Source organism: Cotesia typhae, unplaced genomic scaffold (assembly GCF_013202065.1).
Source record: "Cotesia typhae breed Kobodo isofemale line unplaced genomic scaffold, CoteBio_Ctyphae contig_27, whole genome shotgun sequence".
In the NCBI taxonomy this organism is placed as follows: Eukaryota; Metazoa; Arthropoda; class Insecta; order Hymenoptera; family Braconidae; genus Cotesia; species Cotesia typhae.
The window spans coordinates 802,295-824,353 of record NW_027423733.1 but is presented as its reverse complement, the minus strand read 5'-3'; the positions used below and the strand labels follow the sequence as shown (position 1 = coordinate 824,353).

At 36.1% G+C, this 22,059-nt stretch overlaps 2 protein-coding genes across 6 annotated transcripts in view; one reads left to right on the top strand and one right to left on the bottom strand.

Annotated features, from left to right (window-relative positions):
* LOC141525843 (uncharacterized) overlaps window positions 1–22,059 on the bottom strand; it is a 293,402-nt gene that overhangs the window by 178,227 nt on the left and 93,116 nt on the right. The window lies entirely within an intron of this gene.
* On the top strand, window positions 10–21,985 carry LOC141525845 (uncharacterized). 3 transcript variants are annotated; one of them, XM_074240515.1, is made up of 4 exons: window positions 10–694; window positions 860–1,134; window positions 1,813–2,020; window positions 21,074–21,985. In XM_074240515.1, the coding sequence occupies exons 1-4, from the start codon at window positions 529–531 to the stop codon at window positions 21,082–21,084; spliced, it is 660 nt and encodes a 219-aa protein (XP_074096616.1). In that variant the 5' UTR covers window positions 10–528; the 3' UTR covers window positions 21,085–21,985. The 3 variants fall into 3 exon arrangements, with proteins under 3 accessions (XP_074096616.1, XP_074096615.1, XP_074096614.1); XM_074240514.1 differs by lacking the exon at window positions 21,074–21,985 and adding an exon at window positions 13,809–15,752; XM_074240513.1 differs by lacking the exon at window positions 21,074–21,985 and having other exon boundaries at window positions 1,813–2,440.

Sequence of the window (22,059 nt, the reverse complement as noted above, 5' to 3'; positions counted from 1 at the left end):
TAACTTGAGACATGTGATGCTTGCGTTCGGTATCAGGTATCTTATAGTTTGTGAGGTTGTTTTGTTTGCATAATGTATCCCGAGTGTGTGCGTGATCAACCGCCTTCAACGTTGTTTCATTGCCGTGCGTGAAACTGTACGTGGGAATAGGTGTGCATACTCGAGGTGGTGCTGTGTAGATAATCAATCTTGCGTTTCAAATTGAAATGAATTGCAGTGCGTTCATTTTAATTTAGAAGCACGAAACAGAATTAATTATGTAGTGTATCTGGTATTAGACGAATAGAATTTTAGAATATTAATAATAACAGATAGATGGAAAATTATTAATTAGATGATAAATTGCTAATTAAATGTATAATTAATTAAATTTAAATTCTGTTTCATAAAATACGAAGTAGATGTCAGAGTAGGAAGAAAAGGCTCAACTGGTCGACTATGACAGCGACGGAAGTTTTTAGAAAACATCATCTGATTTAGAGAATGTTGGACAAGATCCAATATTAAAAATCAAAATTGAGAAAAAATATGGATACCCTCCATAGTCTGTCACAATTCCACAAGGGATTGATTCATTTGACAGATAAAAACAATGCAGGACCATCAAAAACAACTGATGAGAATAAAGAGGAACAAGAGTTACAGGTTAAGATGAATAATTTCTCAACACCTGTCAAACCAGACCAGTCGACAAGTAAGTATTGACTATAGAATAATTTAGAAGCTGTAAACTAAACTAGAAGATACACTCTAAGAAGTATAAAAGTGTTTAAGAATAATTAGATGAGGTCCATTTAGACATTAAGATGCTTAGATGTTAACAAAATTCCAGATACTAATTAAGATTATATGTTTACAGATAAAGATGAAGGTATTTTATACAAAACCGAAAATACCAAAGCCAAGATTGTCAGCTGTGAAAAAATGGTGATGGTTGGCAACAAAGAATTTGAAGACATGAAAATGCTGATGGTCGAATCCAACAAACAGACTCGCGAGATGTCAGCAGAACTCGATAGAGCTGCGAAACGATTAGAGGAAGTCACTCACGAACTAGTCAAAGCTCTTAAGATGACGGTAGATGGACGCAGAGCCGAGCTAGATCGGGAAAAGGCTAAAATAAAAGCAACGAAGGTAAAAGATTCACATATAGTTCCTAATATCCCAGATAGAACACAGTTACACGCTACAAATGGAAATAACAACATTACTATAGAATTGAATTTGGTTAAAGATGCATTACTATTAAATCAAAATAAGATTAACATCAGAAGAGAATACAAGTTAACTCAAAAATCAAACTATAATATTTGGCTTAATTATTTAAAATCAGAACTAAATAGTTGTGATTTATTAGATGTAATAGATGAAAATAATAGTAATGAAAATAATTTACCAAATTCAATAATTCATAAAAGAAAATGTCTGGTTAGAGATATTATTATTAATCATTTAGATGAAGATTACCACAAGAAAATTCTCGATATTTCTGAACCTGTAGAGGTCTTAAAGAAAATCAAAGATTGTAGAAAAGAACAAATAAATCTTACTTCAAGCTTTGTTAGAAAAAGACTGTATTCAATTAAGATGAAAAAGAATGAAAAGGTCAATGATTTCTGTGAAAGATTTGACCAGATCATTAGAGAATATGAATCTTGCGGAGATGGGGAGCAATTAACTGAGCAAGAAATTAGAGCTGCGTTTTATCAAGCCATAACCCCCATGAATCCTCAATTAATGTCTGCAGATTTCATCAAAATGTCCCATTCAAAAGAGATGACAATAAATGAAATGAAATCTTTTATCCTACAGTTAGAAGCCGAAAGGAAGACCAACGACGAGGAGGAGACGATCAAGGCTCAAACAGCCAAGGTGGACGGCAAGAAGAACTGCCACAGATGCGCCAAGCACGGTCGTAAAATTGAAAATTGTCCTCTATCGAAAGATCTATGGTTCTGTTACTACTGCCAGGAGATAAGGTCTCATAAGGGTTCAGAATGCAAGGATGGCAGAATCAAACGTAAGATTATAAATAATAATAATATCAAATTTTGAGGTAAACTAAACAGACAGGGAACTCATAGAGCTAGACAGAATGTGAATTCTAAACCATATAAGAATGATAGACGTGATAGAAACTATAATAAGAATAATCAGTACTTAGCACAAAATGCATTTAAACGGGATGGCATTAGTGCAAAAAGAACGACTGATGAAAAACAAGGTAAGAAACAATTAAATGAAGTTTTAATAGACGACATTAAATTTATTGCTGATTCAGGAGCAACAGATCATATCGTAAAGAATAGCTTAATATTAAGTAATTTTGAAAGATGTGAAAACAAAGTAATTAAGAGTGCCAATAAGAATAAATCGGCTGATATTTTAATAGATGGAAAAGGTGATCTTTTGCTTCATACGAATCAAGATAACAAGATAATCAAATTATCAAATGTTATTAGTGCTAAAGATGTATCAGATAATTTATTATCATTAAGAAAATTAGTATATAAAGGATTTAAGATTTATTTATATGATAAATTGTTACGAGTATTTAGTGAAAATCTAGAAGAAGTGATACTAGAAGGAACATATGAAAAGCCCAACTGGATATTGAACTTCAAAGTCAAGAACTACATAGGCAATGAAGATGAATCAGACTGGGGATATAACGCCTATCGCTGTAAAGCTGTGATGATCCAAGACTATAACACAAATAAAATAGAAATAGATTTGCAAAGAAGGAGGGAGAATCAGAAAATGAAGAGTTAAAGGATTCTTCAATTAGAAGAAAGGAAGAAGAGATAACATCTCCAGAAATGAAACAACACATTGAAAATTCAAAAAAGGACGTATTTAATTAGGATTCTAGTTTAATAACTAGAAATACAATTAAGTTAGACGATATTGAGAACATTAAGAATTTAGAAGAGTTATTTATATCAAATTCATTAGAGCAAGGAACAACAGACTCAAGTAAAATAAATGAATCTATGCTATGGCATTTAAAACTCGGTCATGCTTCATTGAACTATCTCAAGAAATTGCAGAAAGTATATAATAAATTGGAGAAGGTTAAATTTGATGATTCTATTTTAGACTGTGAAATATGTATTATGTCAAAGATGCAAAAATTACCATTTAAAGAAATTAGACAAAGAGCATCAAGACAATTACAAATAATACATACAGACACGATGGGTCCGATAAAACCAACCTCATACCCAGGACACAAAAGATTTATTAATGTGTACATAGATGATTATTCTAGATTAGCTAGAGCATATGCAGTAAAGACTAAAGATGAATCAGGAGAAACATTAGAAAAGTTTCTCATATCTACTAGAAATCTACTTGGTAAAGATGAGAAAGTATGCTATGTTAGATCGGATCAAGGAACAGAGTTTACTGGTGGAAAATTTTTAGATGTCTTAAGAAAAGAAAAGATAGAATTGGAATTAACTCCGCCATATACTCCTGAACACAATGGAGTATCAGAACGATTCAACGCTACGCTACAAAGAAAAGTCAGAACCTATATGCTAGATTCTGGTTTACCCAAGAGTATGTGGGAGTTAGCAGTAGATGCAGCAGTGCATTCATACAACCGAACGCCACACAAATCTATAGATTACAACGTACCACTGATGAAGTTTAACAAAAACGAAAATTGTCATTTTGACAAAATTAAAAGATTTGGATGTATTGGACATATTAGAATTCCAAAACCAGAGCACAAGTTCAGCGAGAGAGCAATCAAAGCAGTCATGGTGGGATATAGACCCATAGGATACTTATTATGGCATCCAAATACAAGAAAATTTCTAGAATCAAGACATGTTAGATTTAATGAAAAATTAGTTTACAAAGATGTATATAAGAATAAACAAATATAAGAAACTGAATATGAAATTAGTTGGAAGTAAAACGAAAATGTACCAAACAATCTAGAAGAGCAAATCAACGAAGAAAATGAGAAACCAGAACAAAGAAAAAGAAGAAGACCCCGCAAAAATCCACTAGATGTTAAACACTTAAATGAAAAGAAGAATTCATCAGAAGAAATTAGACCATGTACTAGAGGTGAGATAATAAGAAAATTAGAATTTGAAAAGGATAAAGATAGAAAATTAATTGAAGACATAAGCTTTGTAAGAAGCGTCAATGCGTCAGAAGATCAATCAAAGAAGGATGAACAAGAACTGATAAATTGTCTAATCACTTCGTTAAACAAAGAACCAATCAACTATGATGAGGCAAGTAATTCAAGTGAAAGATGTCAATGGATGAGAGCTATCAAGGATGAACTGAATTCTATATCTAAAAATGATGTCTGGGAATTCGTAGATTTGGAAGAAGCAAGCAAAACGGAAAGAAAATTAAACATCATTGATTCAAGATGGGTATTTAAAAGGAAAGTAGAAGTAAATAAAGATGTACTTTATAAAGCACGACTAGTGTGTCGAGGTTTCAAAGACAAGAATGACTATGACTTAAAAGATACATACTCGCCAGTGTCTAGACTATCACTCATACGAGCATTACTCTCAATAGTAAATAAATATGACCTAGAAATTTGTCAATACGATGTGAAAACAGCATTCCTTTATGGAAAATTAGATGTAGATATTTATATGAAGATACCCTACGGTCTAGATATAGATGAAAAGACAAAACAAACAAAGATACTCAAATTAAAGAAATCATTGTATGGCTTAAAGGTAAGTCCAAAGAAAAGGAACATTAGATTTAACCAAGTGGTAAAAGAAATTGGTCTCGAAAACGATTTACACGAACCATGTTTGTATACTTGGAGGAAAAATGGAATCATAGTTGTGTTGCTAATTTATGTAGATGACATTTTAGCCGCTAGTAATGATAAAACAAAATTAGATGAAGTTGGAAATCACTTATGCAAGAACTTTGAGATGAAAATTCTTGGTGAACCCAGAAAGTTTCTTGGAATTGAAATAGAAAGAAATAGACAAGAGAAATACATCGTATTAAATCAAAGTAATTATATTGAAAGCATTTTAGATAGATTCAAGATGACAGATTGTAATCCTCAAAACACTCCAATGATTACTAGACAAACTGAAAATAGATGCAAAAGAAGAAAACTAGAAGAATCAGTATCGTCAAAATGTGAACAATTACTAATAACTAGAAAAGCTCCATACAGAGAGGCAATTGGAAGTCTTATGTACTTAGCAAATGGAACTAGACCAGATATTGCTTTTGCTGTACATTATTTAGCTAGAAAACAATTAGATGCCAACGAAGATGACTGGAAAGATGTTAAAAGAATTCTGAGGTACTTAAAGGATACTATAAATTCAGGCCTAAAATACGTTTGATTGTTTATTTTTTTTGTACATTGTATAAACAATTAAGACAATAAATGTCGCAAAAAAATTTTGATTATATAAATTGAATCACCGTATTATATAATTTGAATATATCCGAAGCGTCGGAATTATTATCTATAAATTATAGAGGTGCAAATCAATACTTATTTACGGTTTATTAATTAACAAATTTATATCATGATCAGATCATTACAAGATATCTTGAGAAATCGTAAAGAGTGAAACTTCTGAGATTAAGTAGTGAAAAAAAAATTAGGAAAACGGTTGACCCTAAACCTGCAACTTCCCACTAAGTTCAGTTATTACGCGCTTGCAATTTTGCCGCTTTTGCGATGTTTTTGAGCTCTTCGAGTTGAAAAATTTATTGACATATCTTGAGCTCGCCAAGCTTAAAAATAAGCTGTTCGATACTTTTGAGCTCTCCGAGCCCAAAAGTCTAATAAAAGTTTGATGAAAAACGATTTTTTAACTTCCCGCTAGGAAAATTTAAAATTTTCGAAAATCGGGAAGTTATTGGTTTCACCCCGTTTTTCGAAAATCGAGTTCTCATCAGATCTTGACGTTTTGAGGTCCTAGGAAGCTTCCCTGACTATTCCCGCGATGATGTCCGTATGTGTGCGTGTTTGTGTGTGTGTGTGTGTGTGTGTGTGTGTGTGTGTGTGTGTGTGTGTGTGTGTGTGTGTGTAACCCATTTATAACTTTTAAACGGCTTGACCGATTTGATCGCGGTTGGCGCCATTCGAAAGGGCTTGACCAAACTTAGATTTCCTAAAAATTTGAACCGATTCGGACAGGTAGATTGTGAGGAATTGCAAAAAAACTACAAATAAAAATTGTCTGAAAAGCGGTTTTCTTGGAATAACTTTTAAACCGCGTCATCGATCAATTTCAAAAACTGATCAGCAAAAAAAGTGTTTTTTTTTAATTATTCTGAAATTTTCGATTCGATCAATTAAAACCTGAAAATCACTTATGAGGATGATAAAACTGCGTCAAATGCACCCAACCGCGTAGAAATCGATTGATCCATTCAAAAGTTATTGCGATTTGAATAATCCAAAAATAGTGTTCTATAAAACTTCTATCAGAGTTTTGAGCTGGGAGAGCTCAAATGCATCAATATATTATCTCTTCGAACTCAGTGAGCTCAAAATATCACATAAATTATATTTTGAGCTTAAAAATCTCAAAAATGTCATAAGTACAATTTTAAGCGCTCAGGTATGGAATTAGCGGGAAGTTGCAGGGATGGCCTTTAGGGTCAACCGTTTTCCTAATTTTTTCATTTTCAAACTGCTACAACTTTTAATTTATTAAACCGATTTTCACGCAGTGTACAGCAATCGATGCAGTTTTTTAAGTACTATAATCAATATCTTGATATAAATTGATCAGATGTGAAATTTGAGAGGTTTTTATTAAAAAATTAAATTTTTTCTATTTTTACGATTTCTTTCGTTCACGATATCTCCCGAACGAGTGAACCGAATTTGACACAGTTGACGGTAGTCGACGTCGTTTTTAAGATTTCTTCGTATCTACCAGTCCGAATCAGTTCAAATTTTCAAGAAATCTAAGTTTGGTGGAACCTCATCGAATGCCACCAACCGCGTTTCGATCGGTCGAGCCGTTCAAAAGCTATAAGAGGGTCACACACACACACACACACACGCATGCGCGCGCGTGGCACCCTCTCGGGAATCCTCGAAATGGCTTCCTAGGACCTTCAAACGTCGAGATCTGTTGAAAACTCGATTTTTGTAAAACGGGGTAAAACCAATAACTCCTCGATTTTTGAAAATTTTTAATTTTCTTAGCAAGAAGTTAAAAGCCTATGCTAGTGTTGTCTTTAAAGAATCTGGCCCACCAGTAGTAAAATAATCAAACGTCTCTAGCGAATAAATAAATAAAGCAGTTGACAAGCGCATATTATAGAATAAATTGATATTCGTGATTTCAGTAATAACATTTATCACAGAAGAGACTACTTAAAAGAAATATTGTTATGACTAACTATCATTTATACTTAATTACGTTTAAGTATTTTGGATTTGAAATATCTTTTGTTCCTTATTAATTGACGACTAATTGGGAACAATTTCTTGCAACTTAATATTCTTGCACGTCACATTTACAATTATTCAATCTCCTTTCTCTCTGATCTAATCATCTAATTTTTTCGCCTCAAAAATATCAACTAGAATCAACTGAAAAAAAAAATCAACCTTCGTTAAAATAATTATTTTTTGTTACGTGGCGCCTAACGTGGGGTCAGGGCATTGGATTTTCGATGATTTCGTCTTTTCATAGGATATTGTGGAGTTTAAGACGTAGAGATAGGTGATATTTTGATTTAGGTAGATTGAATAGGAGTCGACCCTTTGATTCCGAGGTGGTGTCGATGACGACCCACCGTTTCAATCAGTGTGGTCAGATCGTGCGATTTTTTACTCCCCCTTTGCGTAGTTTTTACTCCCCCGTTTTTTACTCCCCCTTTGCGCTGTACGAAACTCGAAAACAAGCGGAGAAACCAAAGGGCAAGTAGCGTCGTATCAGATCCTGAGGATTAGGGGTTACTGACATTGGAAATTACCTGAATGCTTGATCTTTCTCACGAGCTAAAGAATGGACGAGGCGGCTGTGCCCAGTATAATGATGATGATAGTCAGCCGCAAACCATCATGGTTGAAGTAGAGATCCATGCAGCACAGAATGCAGACGTTGGTAGGTGCAAATTGGATGCAACTATCGACGTCATTGAGACAATGCCAACGGAGTTGGGCATCCTTCACGGAGCTAAGTCTCCAACAGTCGACTCAGACGATGGTTCAAGTCAGGAAAATTCCTTTTGGTCGCTGCGCAGCTGATGTGCGAGACCTATGATCATTGCCAAAGTCACTGATAGATCTTGCATTGCTATAATCGATAGTGGAGCTAAGACAACTGCGTTTGGAGATTTAGCAGTCGATATCATAAAGTCTGGGACTCGTGTATTTATCGAGCAGACTCCCACGAGGTTTGATATTGTAACAGGAAAAATCTAACTTTCCATGGTCGTTATCGACCATATTATCGACACCACGGTAAATAAGGGCTTTTCCTTACCTTTCGATCTTGACAAGTAGTTTCGACTTATCACCGGGCGTGCAAATCGAATGTCCCCACTCCTGCCCCCAAAAATGAAGCGGGGATGACAATTAGAAAGTTCTAGAACCTGGAGTTCAAGGGTTATAAAAGAGCTGACAAGAGAGACATCGACTCTTTTGAGCCAGTGCCGCTTTTAGAGAGAGTAGTTATTTTGAGAAAAACAATTGAGTCAGTGTAGTGCTGTGTAATAATTTTGTCATCGAGATTCAGTATTCACCAGGAAGGAAATCAATGTACAAGCTGGAATGTGCAGACCCTTTATTTAGAGCCAGATAATTCAACTGGAGACTTGGAATCTCTGGTAAATTGAGAGGCTGGAAAAATTGTAATTAATTTTTGTAAATTAATGATCATGACCGTCTCAAGCGTTACTTTTATATGAGTAGATTCTTTTATACGTAAATTTTTCATTAAGGTCATTTAGTTAGTTTGTTACCGGCCTGTGAGTTACGATAAATTGTTTAGTTAAAATTATCTTGATAAAATTTGAAATACTATAAATAATTGTATAATTTAGATAATGAAAGTCAGTCTAGAATTCTATGTAGTTTAAAAATTTATTGAGGATTGTAAAATTTGTGTATTTGAAATTTGGAATTTTGTAAAATTAATTTTAGACTGTTGGGCTGAACTTAATTTAGTTAATGAATTTATTTGGTCGAGGAATTTAGTTAAGAAAAAATTAGGTAATGAATTTAGTAGGAGGATTTGATTCATGAGTTTAGTTAAGAACATTTGGTTAATGAATTTATTTAAGAAATTTTGGTTAATAAATTTAGCAATGAATTAAATTAGTGAATCGGTATGTTATATTGAATGGATTGTAGTATTAAAATTAGGTGAATTATGATAATATGGAATTTCAGAAATTCAGTTGATTAGTAATTCGGAGAAATTTAGTAATTAGAGAAAATTGTGAATTTAGTTAACGTCCGGTGGAGATTTTATATGGAATTTAGTGAGTCACTTAGAAACGTTGTATAGACGCCCGAGTCGGGGGTAGAACAGAATAAGTTAGGAAACCAATTCGTAGACGCTCGAGTCGGGGGCACAGTCAGAAATAAGGTTTTAATTGTAATTGAGATATTGTAGTCGGTAGTCCGACAGGTTGACGTAATTTTATATTATTATGTGGTAGTCCGTCACGTTGACGAGGTAAATTTTGGTAATTTACGGTTTTCCGTCTGATTGACGAGGTTTAGAAAAGGATAGAGTTAATTGATATTTAGTTGTGAGATTATGTGGTAGTGCCTGCGTAGGTGAGAGGTTCTCACGATTAAGTTAGTTTGTAAGTTAATTTTTGTAGATTTGTTAAATATAATTGTCGAATTGAATGAATAATTTTATTTGTTTTAATAATTTTCTCAGTGTTATTTACAGCCCTCTCGAACTTCTCATGACCTTGTCTTTTCCCTCTCATGCTTCCCCGGTTTCTAAAACACTATGTCTAAAATCCCAGTGGCGCCCTTTTCACAGAGGAAAGGGGTGACCAACTGGACCCGGGCGAAACACCCTGGTTACAATATGACCAATAACACCACCGAAGTGGGAGGTGACGTGGTTAATCTCGAGATGTTGCTTAACGGCATTAAAGTCGTTCGATTCCCGGTCCATTATGTTCCCAAGTTAGAAATCCTCAATTTGATAGGTATGAATTTTATCAACCATTTCAAGATGCAACTTGATCTGGACAATAGTCGTTGGCGCATTCGCGATGGTGATTGGCATCCTCTTGAACGCGAACCCGATCCTCGGTACCCCGATAATCTTTTTGCCCTTCGCGAGTTGAGCGATGGCGAAAATGATCAGCTCCAGCGACTGCTGGAGCACCAACGAAGTTTGATGCCAGTGGGTATTGGCAAGACGAACCGTGCAAAGCACGTGATTGTCGTGAATGAAGGCGCCAAGCCGGTAAGACAAAAAGCCTATCGTCGTTCACCGGATAGTTTGTAAGCTATGCATGAGATTGTGGACCAAATAGTAATAGATGACGTCATCGAACCATGCAAGACTTCTGAATGGTGTAGCCAATCTGTGATAGCCAAGCATCCGAATGAGAAGTATCGCATGTGTATCGACTTCCGCGACGTACATGTTTACACCGAGAGGGCTACCTATCGTTCACCTCATATGATTGAGACTCTCGAGAGCAAGAGCGAGGCTTATTACGAACGACGTTTGACTTCAATTCACCCCATCGGTAGGCTGGATTATTCGAAAAAATTCGGAAGTATGCGACTTTCTGGGTCTTAAGTCGAGGGCTGTTCATATTCAAACAGATACCAATGGGGTTGATCAATGCCAGTGCCAGATTCTAGAGAATCATGGACAGTATCATCGCCGTTGATTTAAGGCCTTTCTTCTACTGTTGCCTGGATGACATAACCACTGTTAAGAAGGAGTTTCCTAAGCCCATAGAGGTTCTCGGGGAGGTCCTACGCAGGTTAAGAGAAGCTGGGTTTACTATTAACGTCAAGAAGAGTCATTCCTGCTGGACACAGGCTTTGTTCCTGGGTTTCCTGTTGAATAAAGACAGAATACGACCTGATCTAGAGAAAATCGCCCCGGTCCTCGACTACCCTTCACCTAAGTCCGTGAAGCAAATCTGCCGCTTCAATGGCATGATCAATTGGTATCTTCACCATTTAAAAGATATAACGAAAATCGCCGAGCCGTTGAACCGCCTGACCTTCCAGGCAGCTCAATGGCGATGGACCGATGTAGAGAAGAGCACCTTTCAGTCTATGAAAGACGCCTTAGCAAAATTATCGGTGTTGGCTATCCCGGATTACGAATTCTCATTCATTCTGTACACCGACGTAAGTCAGAGTGGCCTCGGGACAGTGTTGGTCCAAAAAAGCGACGACAAGAAGATCTTGATTGATTGTGCCGGCAAGGCGTTGACAACAGCCGAGAGGAACTACGGTACTACCGGGAAAGAGTATCTCGCGGTAGTCTGGACTGTCAAAAAGTTTCGTCCGTACACCGAAGGGTTCCATTTCAAGGTTTTGACCGACCATGCTAGTCTTCGGTGACTGATGAATACCAGAGATCCTGAGTTATAACACCACTCTGGGAAGTTAGTGAGGTGGGCTCTGGAGCTGTCAGGCTATGACATTGAGCTGGTATATCATCGTGGGTCAGAAAACGAAGCGCCGGACGCGCTGTCATAACTTTATGAGGAAATAGAACCTGAATTTGATGAGCTAGGTGCGCTGGAAGACGAGATAGTCGACGATTGGTATAATGAGAAATGTCTCGTCCTCGCAGATGATTCTATAGCCATCCCTGGCTATAAATACGAGAGTGGTCAGCTCTATGGCAAGCGCGAGTTAAGGTTAAAGGATGTTCTAGGCAACGACGACCAACGATGGAAGCTGGTCGCTTACACCAATGACAAACCGATTGTCTTGGAACAAGTACACGACGATCCCCAAGCTGGTCATCTAGGGGTGGACAAGATGTACGAAAGGGCATGTGCGTTTTATTATTAGCCACATATGTTGTACGATGACCGAGACTACATCAACAACTGCCCAACCTGCAGGGAGGTAAAACCCGAATAGCGGATCGAATGTGTCCCGATTCGTTCAGCCACTGGGAAAACCGTTGCTTGAAGCCTACACCAGTCGATCATCAACCGCTGGTGCATGCCTAATGTGCTTCGGACTGATAACGGAAAGGAGTTCGCCAACAGGGAAGCTGGCGCCTTCCTGAGAGAATGTGGCATCCAGCATTTGAACACGCCGCCGCATCATCCGCAGGCAAGCCCAGTTGAACGCGTGAACAGGAACATCAAGACGATGATCATGAGTTACTTCGGTGAAGACCATCGAGATTGGGATAAATTCATCTATGAATTCCAGTTCACCTACAACACGGCCAAGCATGACTCATTAGGCGTGAGTCCTGTTTTCCTAAATCTCGGACGAGACCCTTGCCCGATGAGGCCCCATGGGGTGCCTTTAGCTTTCGATTTTTAAAGATTAAATTTCATCGGTACTTTGCATGAAGTAAACGGAAGAAAAAATAATGAACTTTGCAAATAAACATATGTATATTTCTATTTTTAAATGATTCTATTTGTAATGTTTCATTGTCATAAGCTAGTAGCTACGATACCTTATCCCTCGTTACAATAATTAACTCATAGCAACAATCTATGTTTTTTTCACTCATTTCAACAAATTTATATCATTTTTCGATTGCTCAATTTTCTGTGACATTACATTAATCCACGATAAAAGTTGATTGCAGTATCTTTTTATTATTTATATAAAAAACAATTTAATCTTAAAAAAATATAGTGTGGTATCGATCAAGAGATGAATCGAAATATTTCATGGATATACATTGAAATAAAAGAGATTTTCATTTAAAAATTAGAAGATTAATTGTATGGAACAATGCTAATGATAGTAGCAGCAAACATAATTTATTCATTAGATAACATGCAGTAGTATTTAAATTTCATTATACTAACAACTTTGAGTTGTCTACTATTATTGATTGTTCTTTTTCAAATTATTTTAATTTTCTCACTATCATTTATTTACTCACCCCGTAAGCGTATGATCTTGGGGGATAACGTGGAAGCGGTGGGATAAGTCTTGTTGCTAAGTTGGATGGCAACTCTCTAAATCCAGCTGCTTTTCTACGCTGTTTATCACGTCTAATTAAAAGAGCAGCCTGCATTTTATCAATTCACTTTGTAAACAATCATTATTATTTCTGCGTCCTGTTTTTAGGTCATATCCTCATTTAATGAATTAATGTTGATATTTTTAAAAGCTCCGAATGAGTAGTGACAATCTGATATTTACGGACTGAATCAAAGATAAGAAACCTTAGTTATAACTTGGTTTAAAAAATTCTTTTATAATTTATCAATCGGTCATGATATAATAACAATTTTTTTTTTTCAATTAATCACTTTTGTCCATTCTCACTTCATAAATATATCAATATCATCAGCTACCATTAAATTTACAATAAGAAGATGGACGGTGTTTTGTTACTACTTGTATTGGCAATAAGCACGTTATAAAAGAAGTTTGATCACTATATTGATATGTAGAGGTTATGCGCCAATTTAGTACTGCAAGAAGTGAGAACAAGTGTAAAGTAGATGCTTACATGACTCAGGAAACGTAATACAATTAACTGGTATTAAGAAAAAATTGATTAAATTATTCACAATAATTTATAATAATTATTTATGATTATATATAGCTGAGAAGATAGACATACATTAAAGTAATTGAAGAAAAAGTTTTTTTTTTGTTTTTTCAGATTACGCTAAGAATACTGTTCAGGTATAAAAATGAGCCTATTCACAATGATCTTTTAATTCTGATGTTTAGATGTTCCACATCATATTTTCGATTTACCATGACAATGACGTAGAATAATTTTTTTTGCTTCTTCTGATTTTTGTAACTTACTGACTGAAGATCATATAGAGGATGCGTTAGTGTATTGTTATAGAAAATTAAACGCTCTACAAAAAAAATTTCTAACGATTTTTTAATTTGTTTGTTACTTTAAAAGTTATTTAAGGTCAAAGTAAATCTTATCCGAAAATTTTGGGTTTTTTTTTCAATTATTTTTTTTGGTAGATCTACACAGAAAAGAGAAAAAAAACGAAAACATAGCATCATGTAATTTAACGTGGCCCTTCATGTATAAAACTGGAAAAATTACACTCTCAGATTTCAGTTTCAGATTCGAAGCGATAATCATAACTATTTGTTATGCAATTTTTTTTGTTTTCGTGACAACTAACTAATTCTAAAATTCTGATTTAAATAATTTTCTCCGAGTTCGTATTACATTCTAAGTTAACCTTACTCACGGCAGAACTGGAGATAGAGTTGGATCAGCGCAAATTATCAGGAGAAGAGAACATCTGCATAGTTCTAGGAAAAGGCGTTCCCATAATCGTAACAAAAATTAATCACTAACTATATGTTGGTGAAACGCAAGAGGTATGTAAATCTGAGTTAACTATAGACAACATTGAGTTAATTGAGGTCGCATAGTAGCCCTAACAGAAACTTGTCTCACACAAGATAAGCTCTCCTCTGTATTGTTCGATTAAAATTTTTTTACATGTATGGAGCTGATAAGTTCTCTAAATTCAAACCGAAGGATGGTGGTGTGTTCCGGTGTGCAAGTTAAATATCACTGCATGATTAATTCCCCTATAGGTAACAGTGCATTTGTATACACTCGTGCTCGTGGAGAAACTTAGTGTACTGGCCTTCGTCAGTTTAATTTTCAGGCATACGTTGGCACTGGCAGCCATTTGGTGGGGAGTTCTTGATAAAATTAGTCTACGAGCGAGCAATTGGACCGCAAAATATTTTCTTGAGTGTTAAGAGTAAGTAAGTCAGTCACCAACGAAGACGGGCCCAGCGTACTACAACAAAAAAAGCGTACTCATGGAAAGCCTTATCAAAAAATGACGTCATCGCCATCTGGAATTGCGACAGAAGAGGCAATGTTCCATAAGTGTTTTGTGGCCATTGTCTTAGTAATTTCTGATAGATAAATTTAGTATCAAATAAAAGTTTTTGTTTAGTTCGTAAAGTTTGGGTGTATCAATTGGAGTTCATTTAGTTTTGTGTAAGTATTTTATACAGTAACTTAAATTTTGCTAAATTTACATATTTTATTTCCGTCAATCTAATTTCGTTCCAATCACACTGTTCCTCGTTTCAGTCAATTTTGCTTAAGTAAGCTAGTATTTGAATATTCCTACACCCAGGAAGAAGAGCTTGTCGAAAATAAAGTCGGTTCTAAGAGGTTAAGCGGTCTTCTAACTTTGTAAACTCGAGGTGTTGTCCAGAAACATCTTCTAGCGAGAGACATTGAACGTTTGGCCACTAGGTCATTTTACCTAAGCCCGGGGAATTTTTGTTTTATGCATAATTTTATGGCTAATAATGATAATGTTAAAGCTTCCCCCGATGTGAGAAAGTATGGTGGGATCAGGGTTGCCCAGGTCTGGCTCAACTATGTGAAAGTCTGGTATGAGTTAATGATAACGCTGACCCAAGCCTGGTTACCAGGATTGGCTCATGCCTGGTTACCAGGATTGGCCCATGCCTGGTTACCAGGGTTGGGCCACAATTAATTTCCAAGTTCAGCCCATGCCTGGTAACTAGGATTGGGCCATAGTTAATTTTCAAGTCTGGCCCATGACATTCGACAAAAAATAATAGAAAAATTAGGAAAATCATTGATCCTGCAGGCCATTCCTGAAACTTCCCGCTTATTTTCGAGCGTAACGCTAAAAAATCTATTCATTTTTTGAGCTCGTCGAGCTCAATTTTTACCCTCAAATTTTTAAGTAGCTTTAATTTTTAAACGCCTTGTTCGACTCTAACATGGTCGGTGACATTCGACGCAGTTTCTTAGTACAAAATGTGATTCGAAAAGAAATGTAGAAGTTATGAAGAAGAAACACTAGCTTCCAAATTTTTCATCAACAATACCTCTCGAACCAATCGATCAAATTTTTAAGTTCTTGACGGCAATAGACAAAGCTATTAAAGCTCTTATAATTATTTGATCACATCGAAAAAGATCCAAAAAGAAACATCGGAGTTAGATGAAAAAAAAAACTTGTTCGCAAATTTTTCATCAACGGTATCTCTCGAAACAATCAACCGATTGTCACGTTCTTTGCGGCAATTGATGTGGTTTTTTGAGCTTCTATATTTATTTTATTACATTAAAAACGATCTGATAAGAAATGTCAGAATTATGTGTAAAAAGCACTTTTTTTCAAATTATTCTTGAACGAATAAACCGATTTCGACGTTCTGGGAGCCAACTATCGTGGTTTTTTACAGTGAAAAGTTGATTAGTTGTTGGAATCTATCTGTAAAGGCAGTTAAAAGTTATCTCAAAAAAACCGAATTAAAAAAAAAATTTTTTTTTTGTAGTTTTTATGAGATTTTTCAAAATCTACCCATTCGAATCGGTTCAAATTGAAATGAAAATCTAAGTTTGGTCTAGCCCTTTTGAATAGCATCAACTGCGATCAAATCGGTTAAACCATTCAAAAGTTATGAGAGGCTCACACACACACACACACATACGAGAAGGCAGAAATGACACGCATACTGCAAAGCAACTTGAATATGTGCGCTTTGGCGCAAAACCTGCTGCGCCAGCGCGTCTTTGAAGATAAAATCTACATCTGTCTTATCTGCAAGCAATATCTAAACATCAAAGGAAAAACGTGGTTCGTAGATAAGTCTGGCACAGCAGCGATCTAGATAGCAAACTCGAAGAAGGTTACTGTCAACAATGATGGAAGCGAAACAGGCTTCGTCTGTATTGAGACTTCCACGACCTACTTAATGAGTGTCTACCTTCTACCCAACGAAGGGATTAGTGTGTTTCGCCAGAAGTTGGCAATACATAGAAGATACCATCGGTAAGCTGGACGGCGAAGTCATCGTAACTGGTCATTTCAACGTTAAATCAGCTGAATGGGGTGCTGACTTTTCTGATACCAGAGAAAACGAAGTAGCAGACTTAGCAGCAAGACTCGATCTCATACTGCTGAACACCGGAAGCCCTACGCCTATTAGAAGACCAGGATACCAGGAATCTATCTTCGATATCATGTTCGTGACGTGAGCCGCGAAACGCTCCTTAAGCCAGGAATTATATTCAAACGAGTACAAGCAGGCCAAAAAGACGCTAAGCCAAGTCATCAAAGCAAGAAAAGCGATGTTGTAGAAAGAGATTTGTAACGATGTTGATAATGACATCTGGGGTAAAGCCTACCAAATTGTCACCAAACGACTTGAAAAGGCTTCACTAGAAACGCCGAAGTTTCCTGCCTTACTGGGCAACATTGTAGTGGAGCTTTTTCCTAAACACCCGCCGCGAGAGAAAAGACATTACGGCAAAGATTGTGAACCAACACCTTTTACAACTACGGAGCTGCAAAACGCGGCAAAGTCTCTCAAGACAGGAAAGATACTTGGCCCTAATGGCATCCCGAGGTCGGTGATCAGGACTGAAGACCTGGAATACCCAGACATACTTCTGAACACTTATAATGCATGCTTGGCAACTGGCACGTTTCCTGCGGTCTGGAAGCGGCAGAGATTGCTTCTCTTAGACAAAAGTAAGGAAACCCCCATAACACCTTCGTCGTTTAGACTACTCTGCATGCTGGACATTGCTGGAAAACTGCTCGAAAAGCTCATACAAGGAAGACTCCGTAACGACATCGACTGTGCCGGAGGCTTCGCCTCCAACCAACGTGGGTTCCGGAAAGGTCGTTTGACAGTCGGAGCGATCGAGAAAGTCATAAAGACAGCAAAACAAGCATGATCCGGTAGCCTGAAAGCTCATAAAGTATGTCTTCGGCTCACGCTAGATGTCAACAATGCCTTTAATAGCGCAAATTAGGGAGATATTTTAGACGTTCTGGAGCACAAATTTGACACAGAGCTAGAGAATCTGACACTAGTAGACAACTACCTGGACGAAAAAATGCTAATAGCGGAAACTACGGAAGACCCATAAGAATACGCCACAGCGGCTGGCATACCGCAAGGTTCAATAATGGGGTCCGATCTATGGAACGCAGACTATGACGAGCTTCTTGAAATCCTGTTACCAATGCAAGTAGAGCTAGCGGGCTTACAACGTTGCGGCCACGATAGTCGTAGACAGCGTAGAAGAGACCGAACTACAGGTTCGGGAAACCATTGACGCCGTCGAGACCTGGCTTGATATACATCACCTGAAACTCGCCAAATAGAAAATCGAGATGGTCGTTTTGACACGTCAAAATGGTTCCTAAAACCATTCGTGGTGGACATGGGAGGAACAACTCTGACGTGAACAAGGGCCCTGTGCTATCTAGGGGTAATGATAGATGAGAAACTATCTTTTCGCGAACAACTCGATAGTGCATGCAAGAAAGCCAGCAAGACGCTATCTAGCCTAGCAAGAATCATGATGAACACTATGGGACCAAGAACCAGAAAGACAAGACTTCTTCTGGAAGCGGTCCACTCGGTACTGCTTTCTGGAGCAGAAATATGGGCAGACATATTAAAGCAAAATACCTACCAGCGAACGATAGCGGCAATTCAGCGGCTAGGCGCTTTTCGGGTTGCTTGCGCCTACCGAACGGTTTCCGAGGCGGCTGTGTTAGTCATTGTGGGAGCCGCGCCCATTGACTTACTAGCGTTTGAGAGAGCAAAACTCTGTGACACTAAAAACCGTGACGAAAACATAATAGACGCAAGAACGAGAATAAAGGCGGAAACGCAGCAACAGTGGCAACAACGATGAACATCGGAAGGAACGAGCAGATGGACGGCGTGCCTGATCCCAAACATAGACGGCTGGCTTTCTTGAAAACACGGGGACACGGACTTCTTCCTGACTTAGCTATTCACAGGATATGGGCAGTTTAATCTCTATCTGTTCAATATGGGCTTGCACAGCACGCCAACGTGCAAATACTGCCCAGACAAAATTGACAACACTGAACTCACGTTCTTCGAGTGTTACCGGTGGAAGGACTACAAAAGCAGCACCGAAGAAATCACTAACACCACAATCTCCCCTGAGAACTTGGTAACCTGCATGATAAAAAAAGACGAAAATTTGTTAGCTGTCGCAGCATATGCGCAGCGCCTTTTGAAAGAAATAACCGCAGAAAGGGACCAGTAACCAGTAGAAACCAGAAGCAGGCGCAGTGAGACGCAACGTAGACTGGATTGAAGTAATGCTAACGCGGTTCCGATCCAGTCTTCCCCGTCAAACCTATAGAGATAGGAGAGAGGAGAATGTTGAGTCAGTATTGTTGCAAAATAATATTGAGTTCTGAGTCCGACATACTCAGGCAAACACCTAGTCCTGGCATACGTAAATGTATTTTGATAGTAAAAAAAAAAAAAAAAAAATAAACACACATACGCATAAAGACATGGTGACAAAATCGCGGGAATAGTCAGGTAAACTTCCTGTGACCTTAAAGCTTCGATTATTTTTATAATCGATAAAACTATTAGAAAATTGTTGATAATATTTTATTAGGAATTATTACTGAAAATATTATATATTGTAAAATTATTTTATAATTATAAATTTAGTAATTTTTGGGATTAAGTCCAAGAAATTTGATTATTCTGAGTCAAAAGGTCACAGGAAAAATTAGTTATAATTAATTAATTTACAACAATAAACTTGTGTTAATAATTTTGAACTTGTGTTAATAGTTTCGATAATAATATACAATTTACCATGGAAGTAGAAAAAGATAACAGCTTGTCTTTTTTAGATGTATTAGTTAAAATATCAGATGGTAAGCTGATAACTGATTGGTTTATAAAACCCATCAGTTCAGGTCGACTATTAAATTGGAATTCAAATCATCCTCGATCTCAAAAAATAGGGATGGTTAAAGGCCTACTGAATAGAATATCAAGGTTATGTAGTAGTGACTTTTATGAAGATAATTTTAAGAAGATTCGTAGTATGCTGTTGAATAATAACTATGATATGCCACTAGTAGATAGTGTTATAAACAGGTTCAAAGAGAACTTGAAAAATAAAACATGCAGTTCAGCTAGCAGAAAGAATAGCATTAAGTATTATCGGTTTCCGTATATGGCAGAATTATCATAGAGTAGATAGATGCTTTATAGGAACAAATGTGAGATTAGCATTCTATAATACCTTGAGAGCAAGTTCTGTCTATTCTAAATTAAAAGACCCAGTAAATAAATAACAAACAGGGGTAGTATATAAAATACCTTGTTTATGTGGCTTATGCTATATCGGACAGACCAAATAATATTTAGGGGATAGAGTGAAACAGCATATATATGATTGCAAAACCATTAATATAGTAAAAGAGAGCAAAACGGCATTAGCATCACATCATTTCGACCAACATCATAATTTTGTGTTTGACGAGGTAAAAATTTTAGATAAAGAAAAAAATTGGTGGAAACGCAATAGCGAAATGATTTTTATTAAAATAAACGATACTGTGAATAAAAGAACTGACACCAACAATCTAAGTATTTTATATAATGATATATTAAAGGATTATAAATCAACTAGGAGAAAATAATTTATTTTGTATTACAGACTTAACGGAGTAATTTAACTTTAAGTTTTTGTTTATATAGTATGCTGACCTTCGAGAGTAATTTATTTGAGGTATTTGGAATTATATTTTATATATGGAATTTGAATCGAATATTTCACACAAGCAGCGCTAGTTTGTATGATGAATGCTTTGCGGTATAGTACATAAAGTTTAGATTCGAGTTAACTGTTGCCACGCAATAACAATTTTATAAGTGTCGTGTGTACTATATTTCTGAGATAATAGTAAGAATAATTAATGAATCTATCAATTTTGTTAATTTTGTGATGATTTATATGACTAAGGCAACTGTGCAATGTAAGATAGTGATTGTTAGAATTCGTATTATGGTAAATATTGGAATTGTATCAATTGTTATGTTATTTTGTTAGCTATTAATTTGTGTAATTTTCAGATGCCGGATGAAGATCTAATAAATGACCGAAACGTCGCAGAAATAATAATGTAATTTGTTATTATGATCCTATCTAGTCCACATTCCTGATATGCATATTATAATTAAGTGAATGATAATTTTATATTGTGATTAATTTAATTATCCAAAGTTAATTCAAGGTATTAAGCCTCTTGTTTTAAATAATTATTGTTATATTATTAAGACCATGACAATGGGTTACTCAGGAATCTTAATCTATCTAGTATTTTAAGAGAATTAAAATTAGCAATCGGAATTTTGAGAATTGTAATAGTTAGTTCACGGTTATTTAGAAATTGATTATTAATTTGGAATTATAGTTTCACCAATTACTAATGATTGAATAATTAAATTAAAATATTTAACTAAAATTAATTACAGTCAATTTTGTTGAAATAAAATTTATAAAATAAAAATCAAATAGAGTCAAATCAGTAGTGTTAGTGTGAGACAAGTGTGGGTTATGTGTGAGTTGCAGAGTATCTAGGTCTACGTTTGGTCACTGGGCTGTTACTCCTGTGAGCCGGGTCAACGATCCTGGTATATGATTGGTCTCTGTGCAGGTGATTATAGCTTTAGTTAAACGGGTAGACGCCGAAAGGGGCTCGTCGAGAATAAGGATATTGTTAAGTGTGGATAGTGTGTGAGTGAATGAATTTTGTTAACTTGTTTTAAGTCAAAACACTGTTAAGTTTTCTTTTTATTGTTAATAAATATTGATCAAACTTGTTAATTAATTATTTATTATTCAGCAGCACCTTCCTCCACTCTCTCTACCCTAAGATAAGATTTCTCAGCTCTGGACCAGTTCCAGGAACCGTGATTAAAAATCCTGGTGGCGCCCTGATAATTATATTGTTTGTTAGTTTTGTTGTTTATTTATAAAATTCATTAGGGGCCAAACTGAGCAGGTAAAACTGTTACAATATATACACTACTGGAAAAAATTAAGGGATCAAAAAAAA